The sequence below is a fragment of the Amblyomma americanum genome, chromosome 1 (genome assembly GCF_052857255.1).
Source record: "Amblyomma americanum isolate KBUSLIRL-KWMA chromosome 1, ASM5285725v1, whole genome shotgun sequence".
Taxonomy (NCBI): domain Eukaryota; kingdom Metazoa; phylum Arthropoda; class Arachnida; order Ixodida; family Ixodidae; genus Amblyomma; species Amblyomma americanum.
The window spans coordinates 327,002,654-327,024,314 of NC_135497.1; the positions used below are offsets into that span (position 1 = coordinate 327,002,654).

General features: G+C 49.2%; 2 protein-coding genes and 1 pseudogene across 2 annotated transcripts in view; all 3 read left to right on the top strand.

The window, feature by feature from the left end:
• Positions 1-21,661, top strand: part of LOC144120691 (uncharacterized) — a 341,237-nt gene that overhangs the window by 272,918 nt on the left and 46,658 nt on the right. The window lies entirely within an intron of this gene.
• Positions 2,727-2,869, top strand: LOC144116820 (U2 spliceosomal RNA; annotated as a pseudogene).
• On the top strand, positions 4,931-20,332 carry LOC144115468 (protein argonaute-2-like). The gene is made up of 4 exons (XM_077649866.1): positions 4,931-5,301; positions 10,326-12,359; positions 16,645-16,872; positions 17,844-20,332. The coding sequence occupies exons 2-4, from the start codon at positions 10,956-10,958 to the stop codon at positions 18,156-18,158; spliced, it is 1,947 nt and encodes a 648-aa protein (XP_077505992.1). The 5' UTR covers positions 4,931-5,301; positions 10,326-10,955; the 3' UTR covers positions 18,159-20,332.

A 21,661-nucleotide genomic window follows, 5' to 3' on the forward strand; every position in this document is an offset into this window, starting at 1 on the left:
CGAGACGCGCCGTGACTGCGTTCCCATAAGGAGCAGTGGTAACGCGGTATCGTACGACGATTTCCTTTGGATCCATTGTTTTTTTTCTTTATGCGTTCTTGGAGGCAGTAGCGCCGGCACGCGCATGACGTCTCCAAGCACAGCCAATGACGACGGAACACGTGCAGCTCGTGGCGAAGCATATGAGCGAATCACGGAGCGGAAAAGGTCACTATAAAAGAGTAACAACGCAGCCTTTTTGCCTTTCTGAAGGGTCTCGGCAAACAGTCAAGACGTCCGTTCCGGTGATTGTCATTTGTGTTTGTGGCCCGCTATCTAAATGGGGAAAGGAGAGCGCAAAGACAAGAAGAAAAACGACTCAGCTGGTGGACCTCCAGGTGCGTAGCGAATTTCCTTTCGGTTCTGTGGCCTCCGCCGCTGTCGTTTGGGTGCTCGATCCCTTTGTTCATCTGGCGTCACATGGTGGGCGCTGTAGGCCTAACCTCGTGGGCTAGGATGATTCTGTTCTAAAGCATTAAATTTTTGCGAGAAGGCTGAACGAAATTCACGAGCTTCGTTACCCGTTTGTTTTCGCTATCATTTTTATTTGAGCGTGAGTGACCGTGACTTGAGAGAAAAAAAAACCGCGTTTGGTTGAGCCGAAGCGACCTCGAGAGCCTTTATATCGCGTTAAGGTTGGTTCACGTGCAAGCGACTGAGCGAATACAGCGATTGAGCAGCGCGTTGCAGCGAAAAATGTCGATATTTTTAATAATAATAATAATAATTGGTTTTTTGGGGAAAGGAAATGGCGCAGTATCTGTCTCATATATCGTTGGACCCCTGAACCGCGCCGTAATGGAAGGGATAAGAGAGGGAGTGAAAGAAGAAAGGAAGAATTAGGTGCCGTAGTGGAGGGCTCCGGAGTAATTTCGACCACCTGGGGATCTTTAACGTGCACTGACATCGCACAGCACACGGGCGCCTTAGCGTTTTTCCTCCATAAAAACGCAGCCGCCGCGGTCGGGTTCGAACCCGGGAACTCCGGATCAGTAGTCGAGCGCCCTAACCACTGAGCTACCGCGGCGGGTCAACGATATTTTTGGAACCTCTTCACTCTGGCCGCTTCCCCCGCCGCGATGGCTCGAAACGGCTTTGTGCGCCGCGGCGGCATGCGCTTCTGCACGCGTCGCCCGTGCGCCTGCATGGTCCGGCCATGCTGCTGACCTGACACGGAGCAGGTGCTGTGGAACGCTCTTCCGCTTGATGAGTGCCTTTATCTACGGCATGTTTCCGAGCGCTGCCGTCTCGTTTTAGTCCGTTCTTGGTGCATAGCAACACCTCCGCAGCTCCGCACCCTAATCCCCTAAGCGCATTTACGATTTCTTTATGGTTTATTTGGGTTTAACGTCCCAAAGTGACTTAGGCTATGAGAGCCGCCGTAGTGGAGGGCTCCGGAAATTTCGACTACCTTGAGGTTCTTTAACATGCCCTGACAACGCACATAACACGGGCCTCTTCAATTTCGCCTCCATCGAAATTCGACCGCCGCGGCCGGAATCGAACCCGCGCCTTTCGGGTATCGCTTTTGAGCTTCCTTAATCTCTTTGCGCTGCATTTTTTGCTTGGCCTATCCGGATTACCCGCAGCGGTGGCTCAGTGATTAGGGCGCTCGGCTGCTGATCCGGGGTACCCGGGTTCGAACCCGACCGCGGCGGCCTCGTTTCGATGGAGGCGAAACGCAAAGGTTCCCGTGTGCTGTACGATATCGGTGCACGTTAAAGATGCCCAGAAGGCCGAAATTATTCCGGAGCCCTCCACTACGGCACCTCTTTTTTTCCTTTCTGCACCCAGTCCTTCTATCCCTTCCCTTACGGCGTGCTTCAGGTGTGCGCCGCGATATGCGAGACGGTTACTGCGTCTTTTTTTCCTCAAAAACCAATTTTCAATTTTCAGCAAAGGTCTCTCTTTCCCCGGATTGTGGTCGCTGTTTATCGCGACTGCGTCTCTCTTGTTTCTAGGTATGAGTGCGCACTCTATGGGGCTGCCGGATGAAATCAAGCCGGCTTAACAGCTTGGCGTCCCGCTGTGTGGTGCGATGTGTGGCAGAGTTTTGTTGTCGTTGTTGAGACTTAGGGAAGAATGAAAAGTTCACGGACCCGCCCACCGGCTCAAGCTGATCCACAGTAGCTACCACGTGCAGGTAATCACTGACACGTGAAGATAATCGCTGCTACGGGCAGACATTTGGAGAGTTAAACGAGATTTGAGAGAAAAGATTGGCAGAAAGGACTCGCAACAGCCGCCTCATCTGAAGCGACGACGACGGTTTAGCAACAGGTACTTCCGGTGACAAGCAGCCCTCGCCACATGTGCGGCAGCCCCTACATCGCAGCTCAATAGGGCCGGGCAGCCATCTAATCGTCCCCTTCCTGTGAAGGGAATGCTTTACTACTACCTTGCGTAGCTGCTTCGCCGTGTAGGAGAGTTTTACCTTGAACCGAGGAGAAGCCACGTGACAGCTATGACGTCATTCAGCCGCCACCGCCGCGTTCATTGTGATCATTGGCATTGGCGTTGACGATGTTCTGGACTCCGTCGATTTTGAGGAAAGGCAGGGATTTGGGGAAACGTTTCTCACAACCAGCATGTGTTGACATTCTCCGTGACAGCAAGCGTTGTCAGCGGTACGAAAGGTGCATTCTTTACGCCCGATATATAAATTAAAAAAAAATTGACGCCCCATTATAGTTGTCCGGACCCGTGGAGTATCTCTTACGGGTCCAAGTTGGACTTATTTTTGGAAATGTGGCGGGGAGTTTGAAGGATGCTTCTTTCCCGCCACCGGTTGGCCCAGTATTGCACTACCTCCGGGATCGGCCTTGTCTTTAGCGCGTCTTTACTATCCTGTCTTTCTGTCCCATCTTTCAACTCTCCTACTATCTGCACGTGGTAGCGATTGTGGCTCGGCTTGAGCCAGTGAGCAGGCCTGTGCACTTTCCTTTCTTTCTTCCAGGCAGTAACAGACAGACAGACGACCCATTATGACAGACGGTAATTCGGAATTTGAGCGCAGCTCTTCGCAAGCCGCTTGCTACCGCTTGGCAGGTTCCTGTTGCGTTGCTAGCGACCCTCCGGCATCGTCCCGTAGCAGCCGCCTTCCGGCTGTCCATTCCTCTCGTGTGTCAGGTGGCGCTTCGCTCTGGTGCTACCTGCCAACACGTCACCTGTCACACTCCGTAACACGTCACCTGTCAGGTAGCATGTTACAGCGACTACGACGCGGAACGCAGCAACGGGCGAACTGGGCTCTAAAAGGAATGAAACTAAAGAAGTCACGGCAGTTGAACACGAAGCGAAAAGCTTCACCACGTTGGTAAAGAAGTCGCATAGGCCGGAGAATAGCCTTCAATGACTTTCAGCCCAACCATGTTAGCCATGTATGACCGTACGTGGTACAGTTATGGCGTGGAACTCTTGACCTCTGCCCTTGACCCATGACCTTTAGTTGACCTCTGATCTTTGACCTTTGACATTAGGTGACATTTGGGTTCACCTTTGACCCTGAACACATTTGATGGGGGTGTAAGACCATGAGATACGTCTAAGCCACGTGGTCGTGTGTGTATATACTATAGAACGGCTGTCCATGCAGGCGCTGCCGTGGACGAGCCACAGGTGCTTAGCAAGCGTCCTTGTTTTCGCTGAATTCCAGGGTTAGCGAAGTTAAATTTAAAATTGTTTTTTTTTTGTTCTCAAGTATACAACTAGAAGGAAAGCGTGCGCGTGTGTCGCAAATATATTGAATGCGCGGCGGGACATTTGTTGCTTCTTCGTTGCTGTGGGGGAGGGCTGATCGCATTTGTGTGAAAATTAAGACCCTGTGCGACAGCTAGGGCCTCACACTCAGTTCTTCCGTGCAAAGGGTATACGACGCTGTTTGGGGGCGCTGCGTGTTTAGTCGTGTGTAGTTACAGAGCATGCCATTGTCGGCTTGCACAGCTGTCTTAGTTGGGACGGCCATTGCGACGTATGCTCTCGACCACAGTATACTGAATTTTCGGTCACTGACCATGTCAGATATGTTAGCTGAAGTCAGCTGACCATATTCACATGGTCAGTAAACCGAAGATTCATTCTGCTGACCTGACCAGACGGCATTCCGTCAAACCCTCGACTAGGTACTCTATACCATCTGTCTTTTACCGTTGAGCAGACAAGGGAAGGGACAAGTGGTGCTCGTTATGACATACATGATGGAGGCCAACAGTGACCGAACCAAGAAGCATAAGGGATGTTTTTTTTAATAATATGTGGTGTTCATCCGTGGGGTCTTAATACGGCAAAAACTTGTTAAAGAGTCTGGGTCCTTGGAGTACGCCTTCATCGCAGAGGACAGCTTTGAAGGCACCTTTAAAGTTCTTGAAGGACTCAGGACTGAGTGCAAGATTGTGAACAATCAGTGTGTGCCCTGTGTACCCTGCAAGTAACGGCCGACGGACACGTGGAAAAGTGATCATATCCCTTTGTTCTCTCCCTTTTCTATCTCTCCCTTCGTTCTACTTCCCACGTGTAGGGTAGCATACCGGGTGTTGCCTAGTTAACCTCCCTGCCTTTCCGTCTTTCTCTGTCTCTCTTTGCGACGTTAAACCCCCATGAAGAAAAAACGAAACTTTTTAAATATAATTGATTATAAAGCAGAAGGAAAACAACCACATGCCACCGTTGGTATCCGAAACCCACTACCTCTGAATTTAGCGTCCGGTGCTCTACCAACGGAGCTCCGGCGACGGCTGTCCAGTCTTCAGCTTTCGGCGGTGTATATATGCGTGTCGTAGCGATCGCTATGATCGCAAACGCAGCAGATGTATGAACGCTACGTTAAACGGGCATTTTCGGCTCGCAGCGGTGCCTTCGGCCAGCGGTGGCAATCAAGCCTACGCTCCTGCTCCGTCGCCCGCCGGTACGCCGCGGGATTTGTTCGCGCAAGTACTGCAGCAGGGCGCCGCGCCCAGTCCGCAGCCGCGCGCCGTCAGCCGCGGCCCGGCCCCTGCCGCGGTGCCCAGAGCTCAGCCCACCGCGCAGCCCACCGCTCAGCCCAGCGCCTCCCGTCCCAGCTACGGGGCCCCCGCCGCCGCAGGTGACGCCAACGTAGCGGCCAGCAGCCCGCGGCCTGCATCCGCAGCAGCCGCCGTGAGTCGCAGTCAGCCGGCAGCAGCTGCCCTACCACCGTCGCCACCATGTACGTCGCCCGTTGCAGTAACAGAGCAGACCCCCGAAGCTGGAGACCAGGCCACTCCAGGCGGCGATGTCAGTATCAAGGTGCGTACTGTTTTCCGAAAAGGGCTTCACCTTGGGCTATGGCATGTAGCTCGCTTAACCTCGTTATAACAAAGTAGAAAGTGTGTTCGCGGCTGTTACTTCGTTATATGCAGTGTTGACCGAGCTTCCACGGGGAATCGTAATTCCTTCGTTATATCCATTATTTCGTTATAAACCATGCTGTGCAGCTTGTTATGCCAGGGGTCCATATAAAGTTGCACCTATTAAAGCGGTTGAACCTCTTTACCACGAAGTTGAAAGTTTCCGGCGATAACTTCTTTGTAAGGGTAGCTTCGTTATAGCTCCTGTTGGCTGAGCTTCCACGTGCAATCATAATTTCTTCGTTATATCAGTTGATTTGTTATAAACCGCTTCGTTACAAAGGGCTTTAACTGTTAGTTTCAAGGCAAGAGGAAACATCACATTTCCAAAATATCGACTTGCACAGACGGTACGAGAACCAAACCCCGGTATAATACAACTCAATAATAATAATAAAATTAATAATTGGTTTTTGGGGAAAGGAAATGGCGCAGTATCTGTCTCATATATCGTTGGACACCTGAACCGCGCCGTAAGGGAAGGGATAAAGGAGGGAGTGAAAGAAGAAAGGAAGAATAGGTACCGTAGTGGAGGGCTCCGGAATAATTTCGACCACCTGGGGATCTTTAACGTGCACTGACATCGCACAGCACACGGGCGCCTTAGCGTTTTTCCTCCATAAAAACGCAGCCGCCGCGGTCGGGTTCGAACCCGGGAACTCCTCCGGATCAGTAGTCGAGCGCCCTAACCACTGAGCCACCGCGGCGGGGCATACAACTCAAGAACGAAACAGCATGTTCCTCTCGAAAGAGGCCCTCCAGCCAAAGGCGTCGACTGGTTCTCATGACTTCATGGTTAGTCAATCCTCTTGGACCTGCGTGACATCTCAGGGAGTGGCATATGAAAGGAGATGAACCACCGTTTAATCAGATTGAGAGCGGCGTCCGGAGAATTGGCCGACGCCGTTGGCTGCAAGGCTTCCTTGGTAGGGCATCCGCCGCTTCTTTCTCGAATTGCAGCCGACTATGCAGGGCTTAGTTTTTACTAACAAAAAGTTCTGTGGGTAGCAAGCATCGTGGTAGTGATTGACGTATAGGGCGCTCTGGAAGTGAAACATCAGATTTAACCGCTGAGAAAGTCAAGATAGAGAACAACGTTTGGGAACCGCAATGAGTTCCTTGGTCAACAATGATATAGACAAGTCGAGTGGGCGAAATTTAAAAGGAAAGTTTGTATTTCGATGAGTGGTTTGAACCCGACCGCGGCGGCTGCGTTTCGATGGAAGCGAAGCGCTGAGGCGCCCGCGTGCTGTGCGATGTCAGTGTATGTTAAAGATCTCCAGGTGGTCTAAATTATTCCGGAGCCCTCCACTACGGCATTTCTTTCTTCCTTTCCTCTTTCACTCTCGCCTTTTGCCTTCCCTTACGGCGCGTCTCAGGTGTCCGCCGATATGTGAGAAAGGTACAGTGCCATTTCCTATCCCCGATAACCAATTTTCAATTCTCACAGTTTCTTCTGTGAGGTTCAGGGCCTCAGTCGTCGCCTGGATAAAGGGTGGCTCGAGGAATTATTGCGTCGTCAGGTTTAGCCTTTGGGTTCACTACTTACGCACCAGCGGCTGAGTGTTGTGTTGCCAGCGTGTGAAATTCTTTTTAAAGCGGAAGCTTTACTGACCGCAGGTTGAGCAGTTTCGCGTGATTCCTGGAGAGCCGTGCTGCGCATGCACGAGGAGCAGTGACGACACATGGCGCATTTCTCTCTCTCTCTCTCGATCCCTACTCACTACTGCGCATGCGCCACTAGTAGCACCGAGCCACAGATGTTCAGCCGCTGCGCACCGCCGCACATTTCCTCAAAATCCAACTTTAAATTTAGTTTCCTCTTTCCCTCCCTCCTTTATCCCTTCCTTAATTCACGGCGCGGTTCGGGTGTCCACCGAGATGTGAGACGGTTACTGTGCCATTTCCTTTCCTCAAAAAACCAAACAAAACAAGTGAGCCGACGGCGTTCATAGAGTTCATTGGCGTGGACAACTTTGCAAAGACCGTTCATTTTCACGAAACGAAAAGCGCACAATCGGCTCCGTGGTTCAGTGGAGACCTCAATCTCGGTTTCGCTTTGTATATCCTGGATTAGCGGGGCTAATCCAACCCGCCGCGGTGGCTAAGTGGTAAGGGCGCTCGGCTACTGATCCGGAGTTCCCGGGTTCGAACCCGTCCGCGGCGGCAGCGTTTTTATGGAGGAAAAACACTAAGTAATAATAATAATTTTGGGGGAAAGGGAATGCGCAGTATCAGTCTCATATATCGTTGGAAACCTGAACCGCGCAATAAGGGAAGGGATATAGGAGGGAGTGAAAGAAGAAAGGAAGAGAGAATTGCCGTAGCGGTGGGCTCCGGAATAATTTCGGCCACCTGGGGATCTTTAACATGCACCGACGTCGCACAGCACACGGGCGCCTTCGCGTTTTTCCTCCATAAAAACGCAGCCGCCGCGGTCGGGTTCGAGCCCGGGAACTCTGGATCAGTAGCCGAGCGCCCTAACCACTGAGCCACTGCGGCGGGTAAACGCTAAGGCGCCGGTGTGCTGTGCGACGTCAGTGCACGTTAAAGATCCCCAAGTTGTCGAAATTATTCCGGAGCCCTCCACTACGGCACTTCTTTCTTCCTTCTTTCACTCCCTCCTTTTCCCCTTCCCTTACGGCGCGGTCAAGGTGCCCAACGGTATATGAGACAGATACGGCGCCATTTCTTTTCCCCCAAAACCGATTATTATTATTATTATTATTATTATTATTATTATTATTATTATTATTATTATTATTATTATTATTATTATTATTGGGCTACCTTTCTCTCATATCGGCAGACACCCGTACCGCGCGCCGTAAGAGAAAGGACAAAAAGGCGAGGGAGTGAAAGAAGAAAGAAAGAAGCGCCGTATTGGAGGGCCTCGGAATGATTTCGACCACCTGGGGATCTTTAACGTACACTGACATCGAACAGCACACGGGCGCCTTAGCGTTTCGGTTCCATCGAAACGCAGCCGCAGCGGTCGGGTTCGATCCTGGGAACGCCGGATCAGTGATCGAGCACTCTAACCACCGAGCCACCGCGGTGAGTGTATTGTCTTTTTTTAGTCACTCGTTAAATGCTCTTTAACTCGAAGCGAAATGGTGCACCGTCGAGCCCGAACATTCACTCTGGCAAACTGATGTTTCCTTGGACTGCAGCTGTTGATGCTTATAAATTACGCGTCTGCACATTCTCAATTCGCAGAAAAATTCATGTGAATGTTGTTCATCTTTCGCTGTTAATGGGCAGCTGCGACGTCTTCTTTTGGCCTCCACGAATGCCGAAATTTCCAAGGTAGTTCCTTGTGCCGAGCTTCGCCGCCGGGCGTCGGTTTGTTTCAGCACGAATAATTAAATGTTTCCAATTTTGTCGCCCCAATCGGGACGATTTCTGTGGGAGACCTTGCACGTGTGACGTCACCAGCTGCATGCCCTTCCATATTTGCTTGGAGTTTGCGCAAGAAGAAGAAAATGAAGACCTTTGTTTTTGGTCATTTCACACAAACGGTGGTCTGTCGCTTACAGTCTCCAGTTTAGTCAGTCAACGCGCCGAAAGTTTTTGTGACAGTATGCATGACGACAAGCTTCTATCTTGACGTCATTCTTTGGGAGAAACCCAGTTTTAGTTTCGGTGTTCTTTGCTTTTGCTGGTTTAAAGGGCTTCTACTCAGGATTTTGAAAAACGCTTTTAAAGGCACAGAGAATTGACTCCCAAGAAATGTTATGCGAATAGGAACACAATACTACGTCTAAAACATTCAAACTCGCCCACAGTTGCCCTTTGAGTGGTTCTGAAACCTTGGAAGAAATACTTCAGCACTGGCGCTATCATGGGCTGGGTTCCCTGAATAAATAAATTAAGGCACAGAAAGAACTAGTACTGACTGTCTCGCTTTTGATGTACACCACGACCACGCAGTGCGGTTCCTTGATTTTGCAGTCGACCCGATCGCCCCTGTCATATGTGCTCAAGATAGAACAAGGCTTTGAAATACCTTCCGAGGAAAGTACAGGGTAGGTCAAAAGTTCCCAGGCCATAGGGTCTGCTTTTGAGCTGTATAATCAGGCAGACATGACACACCCAAAGACTCAAAATATCCGTAGAGGGCGGAAGAGGTATCGTTCTATACTCTGCGAACCTTGATAGCTTTAATCGCACCTTAAATGCCACGATATACCGATGAAAGAAGCAAGCCCTGTGGCCCCGGAACTTTTGACCAACCGTGTACATAACCTCGCTCAAGTACTACGAGCTTGCGTCATAAACACCTGAACCATATATTCCTACATTGAGCACAGAACCCACAATCCCGAGCGAAGGTTGGCGAGCTCTTTCCAGCGATTTTTTCACGCCCGCGCATTTCTCCGTCTCGTGCTCCTGCGTATTTTTGTTCTGATGTGGCTGTCGGTTAGATTCAGAAGTATGGCAGCTACTGTGGCCGCTGCCAATAATAAGTGTCGTTTCGGCGGTTCAGGAAGCCCTCCTCACCCCCCCCCCCACCATTACCGGGAAAATTCCCGAACGCGTCTGCAGCCGGCGGTGTGGCCGAGTGGGTAGGGCTGGCCGAAGAGCGCCGACCTGTGAGCATGAAAAGAGTGATGAAAGGAGATAGAAAGGCTAGAAGACGCTGTAATTTAGATATTGACTGCAGATAACTTCGCTTGCACAAAACATTTAAGACATTCTCAGGGGAGCTATATTAATGTTCAAGCGCCGTCCTTTAATAGGCTCGCTACAACACACGGGGTGCAGGAGGCTTTCCCCGTTAAGACTCACCGGAACCGGTCCTGCACTGTAGTGTAGATCGAAGACCATTCGGCCAAACTTGTGTGACGCTCAACACACGAAACAGTGCGTGCATACTTACTTCTTCATGCCCTGCTCTAATTACCACCAATCACGGCGCAGGAGCTCGAGCGAACCCTGCCCTCCCACTTCCCGCGGAGGCCCGCCCACGGCCAGCTGGGCCGGACCATACAACTTCTTGCCAACCACTTCAGCATTGAGATACCGACCGGCAGCGTCTACCACTACGACGTCGACATCTCCTCGGAGACTGCCAAGGAGACCAAGGTTCCTGAGCAGAAAAACTACCGATGCCTCAGTACAAAGATCAACAGGATAGTCATCGAGCTCCTAGTAAAGAAGTACCGGCAAGACCTAGCCAACTGCATCCCGGCTTTCGATGGCCGCAAGAACCTGTACACGCGCCGCCAGCTCAACTTCCGCGAGCGGACATTCACAGTCGACATCGAGGAAGACCAGAGAAGCCAGAAGTTTATCATCAAGATCCAGTATGCCGCCACCGTGAACCTGGATGCCCTGCATGGCGTCTTCCAAAAGCGCGTACAAACTGTGCCCCAGGAAGTCCTCCAGGCCATCGACATCGTCTTGAGGCACAGCCCCTCGATCAACCTTGCGCCGGTTGGACGCTCGTTCTTCAGACCGCCGGGACCCAACGAGCACAATGACCTCGGAGGAGGCCGGGAGGTGTGGTTTGGCTACTACGCGAGTGTTCGACCCGCCCAATGGAAGCCCATGCTTAACGTCGACATGTCAGCAACAGCATTCTACGAGTCGCTTCCACTGGTAGACTTCATGTGCAGGTTCTTCAGCGACAGCCGGCGTGTGTTGACACCCGCGGACTTACGGTCATTGCGCGACAACCAGTACGCGCGGCTGAATAGGGAGCTCAAAGGACTCCGCGTAAAAGTGACGCACCTTCCGTACCCGCGCAAGTACAAAGTGGTCAAGATCACGAGGGAAGCTGCGAAGGACATCTATTTTGAATCAGAAGGTAGTCAGATCTCCGTCGCCGACTACTTCCAGAGCCGCTACAGGCGCTTGTCGTACCCGAACTTCCCTTGCGTGCAGAGTGGCAGCCCGACGCATCCGGTCTACATTCCTCTGGAGGTGTGCGAGCTGGCCGAAGGCCAGCACTGTCGGAAGAAACTCGAGGAGAGTCAGACCGCCGAGATGATGAAGCGCACGGCCAAGCCGCCAGCCAAGCGCTTCCTGGAGATTCGTCAGTCTGTGCGCGACATGGTCAGCACCTCGGACAAGTACCTGCGAGAGTTCGGCGTCAAGATCAACCCCGAACCCACTCAGGTTGTTGGCAGAATTCTCGACCCGCCGTCTTTGGTTTTTGAGAACAACAGCATGTGCAAGCCGCGCGACGGTACGTGGGATCTCCGAGGGCAGCGCTTCTACAAGGCGATGTCGATGACACAGTGGATTGTTCTCAACGTGAGCCGCTTCGCGCAGAAGGACTGCCTGGACAACTTCATCAAGATGCTGATCCGCATCGGCCAAGAACTGGGCATGCGCATTGCGCAGCCGCTTGCGGTCATCACGTTCGACACAAACCGCAAGCCCATGCGGACCGTTCTCACGGAGCAGTGCAAGCAGCGCCCGCAGTTGGAGATGGTTGTGGCTGTGATCACAAAAGCCACGAACTACGCTGAGATCAAGCAGGTGGCAGAGACTGAGCTCTCCCTGCGCACACAATGCATCTTGGACAACAACGTGGTCCAAAAGTGTAACGCAGCGCTCATCCAAAACCTGTGCCAAAAGATCAACGCCAAGATGGGCGGCATCAACAATAGTCTCCTGATCCAGGAGAAGCCGAAGCTATTACATAGGCCCGTGATCGTCATCGGAGCAGACGTGTCGCACCCATCGCCTGGGGACAAGATCAGGCCATCCATCGCCGCGTGCGTCGGAAGCCTAGACTCTGTACCGTCCAAGTTTCACGCCACCATTCGGGTACAGATTGAAGACTCCAAGGCTAAGGCGCGTGTGGAAATTATCAAGGACCTGAAGGACATGATCAAGGAATTGCTACTGGTTTTCTACCGCACCACCGGGCACAAGCCCCTGCGGATCGTCTTCTACAGGGACGGAGTGAGCGAGGGGCAGTTCTTGGAAGTCCGTAACCATGAGGTAAGCAACTGCGCCTACTACAATACTGTGTCCACTAAACTCTCATCTTGTTAAGACAGCTATACCGCATTCAATGCCGCTAGCGTCATTGGATAACCTTTTGTCTTATGACAAGCGGACTTCCTGTGCATATACGTAACGGCACCGAATAGATCTCCACAGCGCTATAATTTCAGGACATTCGGGACATTCATTTCTGGAGACGTCTTCTCGGTGTTAGTTGACGTCAGCTTGATCGTTTCTCTTCAAAAGGTGGTAAACATCCAAGACTGAGGCTTGTGGTTTGGTTTTGTGCTTGCCCGCTCCGTGTCTCACCCCTTTTACGCACGGGCGATATTAACGGCTGTGCAGTTTACCGTCCGTTGAACTGAACGACAGTTAGAGGTGCTATACCAGTTTCACAAGGTCATGTTTAATGTCATTAATTACTTAGTGATCAAGTTTTAACGCCATCGGAACAGTGTCACGTGCTCGTATTTAATGGCATTAGACAGACTAACTGCTGTTTGCGACCTACTGAGTTCGCCAGAACTCATTCGCCACAGCAGTGCATACTCTTGTCCCCATTCCGCATGCAGAAAGATATGCAACTTTTTTTGTGAAAAGTCACTATCCTGTGGATAATGGCTTATTCATAAAGAGCAGCATTTTTACCAGCAATTCTGAAGCACTGTTAGCCTGTGAGCTGGCACGCCAGTTCGACTTTTACGACTAGTCAAGCAAGAACAGTGGCATTTTCTACAAATTTATTTTTATATTATATTTGAATGACATTGCTGAGGTTCTGACTCATTGAAACTGTTTATATTCAGGTGATTTTTTTAGCCCCTTGAAGGCGTTATCATCACCGTGACTTTTTAAAATTTCGTTTTCTTTCTTTCTTTCTTTTTTTTTATTTTTTTATGTATTTAAATACACCTCACAGGTCTCCGCAAAGGCATTGTGTAAAAATAAAAAGGGGGGGGGGGTCAAATACAGAACATTGCGCAAAATATGTTACAAATAAAAAATAGTAAAAGTGCAGCAAAACACACAAAAAACAGGTGAGTTCAGATAAGATATCGCAATTCACAAAAAGAGATAAAAGTAAAAACAACTGTGTCATGGAACAAAAACAGGGGAAATGCACGAAGTCGAGTTATACAAAAGCCAAAGAAAACATATCAGGCATAAATGAGCAAAGTTGCACATCCACGGAACCAAAGAGGCAATAGGTCTCAAGCTGCTGAAAACGAAGTTGTACGAATCCGGAGTATATAAATGACGTGCTAACCGTTATCAGCGAAGTGTTTGGGTAGATGTTCGCAAAAGGTGTCATGATTAGCCTGCAGGGCGATGCAGTCCGGAAGATTCTTCCAGAGACAGATGGCACGCGGGAGTGACCAGAAGTTGAAAGCATGTGTGTTGCCATAAATGCGGCATAGCTGTAGTTATTATGTAATCTATGTTATAAGTAGGAAGGACGTTGCAGATGTGCTGGCGGTGAATCAGTGGCATGGACGTATTTGTGAAAGATAGATATAAGGGCAGTCTTGCGACGAATTTGCAACGGATGCATAGAGCGAAAGTTTGATCTTTAGTTGGGTTAGACTAGACTGATAACTGCAATTTTGCGAAATGAGACGACAAGCCCCATTGTGGACAGCTTCCAACTTCTCTCTCAGATATTTCTGATGAGGTGACCAGATGGATGAAGCGTACTCTAGCTGCGGTGTGACAGAAGTAATGTAGGCTTGTTCACACACGTGAGGGGTAGTGCATTGCAGGTTACGGTGAATGAAAACTAGTTACCGGGAAGCATTAGCGAAAGTGATGGTTATGTGTTCAGCCCAAGAAAAGTTTGGTGAAATATGGACGCCTAGATGCTTATACTGCGTAGTCCGAGCCAATGTATCGTTATTATTGTGGTATGGAAAATTCGAAGTGACTGATTTTCGGCTAAAAGTAATTATCTTACACTTAGAAATGTTTAAAGTCATTAGACACGTTTTACACCAGTCGTTTATGCAATCGAGGTCACTTTGAAGTTCAAGGTGGCCATTAGTAAATTTTATTGGTGAATAAATAATGCAGTCGTCAGCAAATATGCGCATATAAGATAAGATTGTTGCTGGCAGGTTATTAATGTAAATTAAGAATAGTAATGGACCGAGGAGGCTTCCTAGTGCCGCGCCCGATGTAACATCGGAAACAGGAAATTAATAATTGTTAACAGCGGTGAACTGCTGGCGATTAGAAAGAAGACTACGGACCCATGACAGAGTTAAAGAATTTAATTTGAGAGCACAAAGCTTAGATATTTGTCGGCAATGTTCTACCCGATAAAATGCTTTGGCAAAGTCCAAAAAGGTGCAAGTCATCAATTTCCGTGCGAGTGTTTGTTAGTACTTCTGAAAACCGGTACAACCTTTCCTATTTTCCAACCGGTGGAAACCTCACCTGTAGATTTTGACTGCTTAAAGATATGACGGAAGATGATGCTGGAGACAGAAATGGCATTTCTTTAGTATTTTCAGTTAATTTCATCAACCCCAGAAGAAGAGGGTGCTAGGCTATTTATCAGGTGTACTAAGCCATAAAGTGTAATGTCAACCGGTGCCATGTACGGGTAACCAAAATCTGGTACTTACGGGATGTTAGGATTATCTTCTTGGTGAAAATATATGCGAAAAACGAATTAAAAGCTTTAGGACATTCAGCATCGAAGTAGGGGGCGCTGTGAATATCATGTATTGATATATCATTACTGACACTGTTCTGACGTATTGCTTTGAAGGGCTTGCTCTTATTGTTCCTAAGTAGCGCCGGAAGGGCTTTTGAAAAAAATATTTATTTTTTTCGACACAAAGGCCATAACAACACAGCTTTAGGTAGGTTTTATATTTACCCCGCGTGCAGGGCGAACATTCGTGCTATGCATTTTTGTACAACCGTTTTTTCTTATTTCTCATTTGTCGATGCTTTCTTCTAAAGCAAAGCTTAGATTTATGATTTGATAGCGTGACAAGCGGGACACGTTTGGCTACATGTTAGGCGAGCTTGTCTCTAAATTGAACCCGCGTGTATCTAATACGACCTATATTGTAAAGAGGGCGTCAGAATATTATCAGAAAACATTTGAATTTCGATCGTCATTGATTGGATTGTAATCTCCTCTGTTATAGTTGCGAATCTGTAATATCAATAAATCTGCCAATAAATTGTAATGTCGTTAAATCTGGACGTGTAGCGCCAGCTCCGAAAATAATGGCATAGGCAAACTTAAGGCTACAAACATCTGCGGTTATTTCTAGTGCGCATGTGGCACGGGTAATAAAAGGCAGCGCCACCTGCAGTTGAGGTCTCAGCTCAGTAGGGGGTCGCAGTTAGACCAGTCTACTGACCCGCTGCATCGGCCGAGTGCTATCCTGGCTCATATAAGTCTCACTCTACAACTTCCATTAAAGTCGGATACAACTCAAGAACCAAGCGTCTTTTCCCCCTGAAAGGACTCTCTTGCAGCCAATGGCGTAGACCATTTCTCATGAGCCTCCTAAGGTAACCATGTAGGAAGTCGCAAAAGGAAGGGGTTAGTCTCCCCCCTCACAGGAGAGACTATTGTCATTGTCACCGCGCTCGCTGCATTGTCCACCTTGCAGGTTCGTGAAAACCAGCCGACGCCATTTACTGGATGGGGGTCCTTTTACGGGGAAAAGCGGCTTCATTATTGAGTTGTATCATTGGAATTAGTTTAGCCACAAAAAAAAATGCCACGAAGTGGCACCAGGAAAACAACGGCTGAGCGGTGAAGCCGGGCGTTCCTCTACTGAATTTTCTTGGCTTTGTGTGGTTGTTCACTGACGGCATACTCAAACGCCACGCTTGCACAGAAACTTTAGTTGAGTGAAGTCAAATAGTAAGTCAATGCCTAGAGTTATGTATATAAACCGATCATGTGATCCAGAATGTGGACCGCGTGAACTCAATTTAGCGGAGTGTGCGAGTAACTGCAGCTGACTGCTGTTCATTTCGGCGTTGGTTGGAAAAGCTGCACTTCCGTTGAGTTGAACAGTTGCTGAAACTGCTCGTTTAACCAGATCACAACCGATAATAGCGTTGCTAAAAAAACGCTGCTCTTCGCCATAGAGTTTTTTCCCAAACGACAATTATATAAGATAGGACAGCAGAGTTCGTGTAGGTCCAAAGCGTTTTGTTTACATTCTGTACCAAGTATATATCGTGATTCGTCGAATGGCCTTTAAACCCTGACCAAGTTTTTCTTTGTTTCCGCTCTCGAATCTCTCAGGTGAGCGCCATCCGGCTGGCGTGTGCGGAAATGTGTCCCACCGAGACCTACGAGCCACCGCTGACGTTCATCGTGGTCCAGAAGCGACACCATACGAGGTTCATGCCTGCCAACGACCGCGACGGCGTGGGCAAGTTCCGCAACGTCCCACCAGGCACGACCGTAGACTCGGTGGTCACGCACCCGCTGGACTTCGACTTCTTCCTCTGCAGCCACTTCGGCATCCAGGTAGGCGACCTCTTCTCCGCCCTTGTTGCTATTGTCAGCGGGAAGAAATGGTCCGCGGTGTTTTCGTTTATCAATTTGCGGAGGAAATAGTCCGGGCGCCGGCGTCGCCACAGTCGCGTCTTTAGTGCGCTACAAATACCAGGAGCGCCTGCGGTGGAGGCCTTCCGCAGCTTGAGGAAAGGGAAGCATGGCCTCCGAGATCACCTGCAAGCGGTACCGTGGCGGAAGCATTCCGCTTCACATCGAGGCCACCAGGAGCGCTATGAGTGACTGTAACGTCATCGTTCGACCTTGAGGAAGCGGTATCGGAAGTTGCGCACGGGGGGCCTTATGTCCAGTGCGGATTGATGCTGTCATACGGATGTGGTCATTAGTTTTTCTTTTCAGGATGGCGTCTGCTCAGACAATGAATGCATGGGGTTGGGTGAAAAGAGAAGCGCTTGATGCTCGCCTGGGCCTGCTTGCTCGTACGTTAAAGCGGGACGCGGCTTTGCAGTCTCAAGAAACGGCCAAAAAACTGATTTTTTAAATAGTCGTGTCGGCTTGTATGCCTCGTTTTTTTATGCTGTACCGAAGTCGGGACAGCGATATAGATGACGATGACCGACCAATGCGCTGATGACAGCCAGGCAGGAAATAATAGTTATTCACGGTATTTAACGGCGCGAGGGCATCTAAGGTCAAATAAAGAGAGAAACATGTTGTGCACGCAGCATTAAGAGCAAGGCGAGCACGTGCTGTGCTCATAGGCACTGCCAGTTTTTTGTATATTGCGTTTAAACACTCTCCTTCCCACGTAATGTGTGCTAATAAAATAAGTGTATTCAAACCGCACACACCATCCCACATCAAATCGCACCACAAGCAGGACCACACCGCACCACCACATACCACGATGCGAAGCGACCCAGCCCGACATGGCACTCGGAATCTGGGCATGTGAATAACTTTACTCCTTTGCGCTCCCGCAGGGCACCAGCCGGCCGGCCCACTACTATATCGTGTGGGATGACTCCAACTTCAGCGCGGACGACCTGCAGAAGCTCAGCTTCTACCTGTGCCACACATACTCCCGGTGTGCAAGGAGCGTGAGCATCCCGGCCCCTGTGTACTACGCGCACCTGGCCGCCTTCCGCGCAAAACACCACATCGCCAGCAAGCTGGAGACGTCAGGCGCGGTCAGCCAGTCGTCTGAGGGCGGCGGGGACGCAGTGTTGACCACTGCCCAATACGTGGAGGCCGTCAAGGTGCTGCAGGAACTGCAGGCCTCCATGTACTTCGTGTAATGGAGGAGGTTCTCCGCTGCCCCTGCATTCCGGTTACGGTGAGCCTGGAGGAGTACCACTGACGTCATACCCAACAGTTCTGGATTCTGGAGAAAAACATTTTTGAACGGGAAAGCGTTTAAAGGCCTTTGCAGGGAGGGTGTTACATAGGGTATAGGGAGGGTATTATGAGCTCAGTGTTCCTCATATTTTGTAAGATTCTACTACAACGATCAATATATCCCCAACCTCCCGCCTGCAGGCTTGCATTTTTTGCTATTAACGTTTTTGCTACAGTCCAAAGCGTTCCTCATTGGTTTTCTATTACAGTCATAACTGCTCGATGCGAGCGATGGAAACAGTATAAAAGGAAGGTTCTTCCAGATATTGGAAGAATTGACCTTGAATATTTCAATACCAGAATCTTAGTTTCCCAAATTTCATTTTTTTTTGTCCAAGAATGTTGGACATGTGCGCAACACGTAGAGGACAAGATATACGTGACACGAAGTGGACATTTTCTCCAGTTCCTCTTGGCGCATAGCAACAATTTTTAATGCGTTTTGTCGGAGTGAGAGACGACTTAACTGTGAAGTGCTGCTCCGCTCACATTCAGGACTGCTGCTTCGAATTCCTCCACGAAGAAAAAAATTAGTCGGTTGTAAATTCTTTTTGTGTTACCTAAACAAGACGTTTACCACCAGACGAAATTAAAAACGTGAGAATTTTGATCCAAATTCTATGATCGAAATTTAAAGTTTTTCAGTTTGGTTCATTGTAAGCTACACGTACATCACAGAGGCGCAACTGAACAGGGACATGAACACACAGCGCCTGCCCTGTGTTGTGTGGCTTTCACGTGTTTGTTTAATTGCGCTTAGTTCATCTGTGAATCTTTTATGAGCGCACAACTAAAATTTTGCGTAAAATGTAAATGCGCCTACTATGCTTTTTTTTTTGTCTTGTTCTAACAAAATGTTATTGACCACTGTCCGGCGATATTTTCTCTCTTCCTCGCTGCCTGCGTCCCGACTTGCTATACTCATATATGCTGTATGTATTGCAGGCAGAGAAGAACCTGAACTAAATTTAACCGGATTTCTGCTGCTTGAGAGCATTTCGTAGCTGCACAAAAATGCGATCCAACTTTAAAAACCGCAGCCTTCGCGACGTTCAACTGCATAGCCGTCAGCTAGTTGTCAAGCCCCGCGGGTGTCACTTTGCGATAGATAGAGGGAGAAGCCCTATAATTTAAACAAGAGATTTTATCTCGCATGCTACACTCTAAACACAAATATACGCCCGTATGGGAGTAAATAAGAGAGTAAGCTGTCTTCTAGCGCATAGGAAAGCTTACTCCCCTTTCTTACTCCCTTTTTACTCCTTTCTGTTTAGAGCATACTCTGCGTGGGGCAAGAAAGTCTCGAGGAGAGAAGCGCAGAAAATGTCTTTAAAGAAGTAAAAGAATAAAATAGAATAAATATGATCAAGGCATAAATGGGCAGTTAATTTGGACTCAGGTGCACGGACAAGTAACGCTACAAGATATTAAATGGTGATGCGCAGTATCTCCCACGAAGGGGCTGACAGTGTTCACTGCATGAATAGTGCATAATGGTGAGAGTTCAATTCATAGCGGTGATTTGTTTGCTATTTGCCTATTTAGATGACATTGGCCTTTTCGAGCGGAAGCATGGATCTCGGAGTCCGTTCTGTGAGATTGCTGTATGTGCCACTTGTCACTGTTTTGCAGCATTCTCTATAGACACCAATGTGATGAACATAGAGATCAAAAACCGTTCTTTGCGATCAGAAACAATGGCAAACAATCGGAGACGATGAAAAAAGGTGTTTATTTTCTTGGAAGAAATGCATGATCAGTATATTTCAGTTGTAGTTCCTCGAGCCTGGTGTGAGCAACTACTAATCGGTGGTTTTCTTTGTTAGAGGTTCGGGCTTGCTTTGATTCAAATTCGACGGAACAATTTCGATGTTAGCGTGAGTCAGCCACGCCGCCACTAATTGCACCTTTTATTTTCTTGCAGGCTCGCAAGGCGAAGGATTTCCTTGGTTTTGTTGTTTCATGGGCTGTCCGAAGAGTGCGGGTGCCAACATTCTTGTTTGTTGTTTCTGTGCCTTGAAATTTATAATTTGCAATAAAAAAAAATTGGACAATAAAGTTGGCCGTTACATGAGGTTTCCTTGCTTTGCAGTCACTGGCGCTTGCATTGGCCATGCGTTGGCCGAAGCCAGTCTGTTCTGCTACAACACATGCTAAAAAAGTGATCGGGTTTCGAGACGTAGCTAAACCGAGTAGACGTGTGAAAGCATGTGTTTAGCTTGGTTGGCTCATGGTTTTGCTCTCCTGGATGGGTTGGTTTTTGGCCTCGGACGCCGAGGCGTGCGGACGTGTATTGCGTGGTTTTTCGATGTTCCTGGCGGATTTATGCTTGTGCTCAAGCCAACTTCGATTGGAATCATCAGCGGAAGTCGCCAGGATCACCTGGATTCCGAAATTGCGGCAAGTGGATCTAATTTGCGGCTATTTTCGATTTCGACGCGTCGTCCCAGCGGCTGCGTTCGACCTAGCGTCGACTCCGACCACTGCCCGCCGGCCAAGCGTCGGTGCGCCTCGCCGCCGACCCCTGGGGCTTAGCATGGCCGGATATTTTCGGCGAAAATGCAGGTTGTTGTTCAAGGGGAGGATATTTCTCCCGAAGAATTTTCCGAAAAGGTCGGTTGGTTCACGATCAACACAAACCAGCAACGCGGCAGCCAAGATGGCGGCCGCGAGGGAGAAGGCCAAGGTGTCGGCTCGGACCGAGGAAGGAGACAAGATGGCGGCCACGTGAGCACCAAATCAATCAAGATGGCAGGGAGGAAGTTGGCGCTGCGCTCTTATGGAGGAAAAACGCTAAGGCGCCCGTGTGCTGTGCGATGTCAGTGCACGTTAAAGATCCCCAGGTGGTCGAAATTATTCCGGAGCTCTCCACTACGGCACCTATTCCTTTCTTCTTTCACTCCCTCCTTTATTCCTTCCCTTACGGCGCGGTTCAGGTGTCCAACGATAAATGAGACAGATACTGCGCCGTTTCCTTTCCCCTAAAAAACAATTATTATTATTACTCCGTGGCGTCACAGCAACCACGCCTACCTACTGGCCTGCATAAGGTGATAATCAGACCGAGCGGAGGATTGAAAGCTCTATCTTTGGGTGGAGACGTGAAGCTTATGAGATTGTGCGAGCCGCTGCGGGCGTGAATCTGAAGGAGGCTAAGGAAGACTTTATTCAACTTAACACCAAGCAAAACACCATTTTGTTGGGCACCATGAGTGAAGAAAGAATGCATCTGTACCTGAAGATAAAAACACTTCAGGTTGATCAGAAAAAGTACGACGTAAACGCCTACCTGTCATCCCCCGAGGGTATTGGCAAAGGAGTTATTCATGGGATTCCGGTGGAACAAACGCAAGCACAAATTCTGGACACCTGGATTGTTCAAGGAACCCCAAAATCAGAGGGA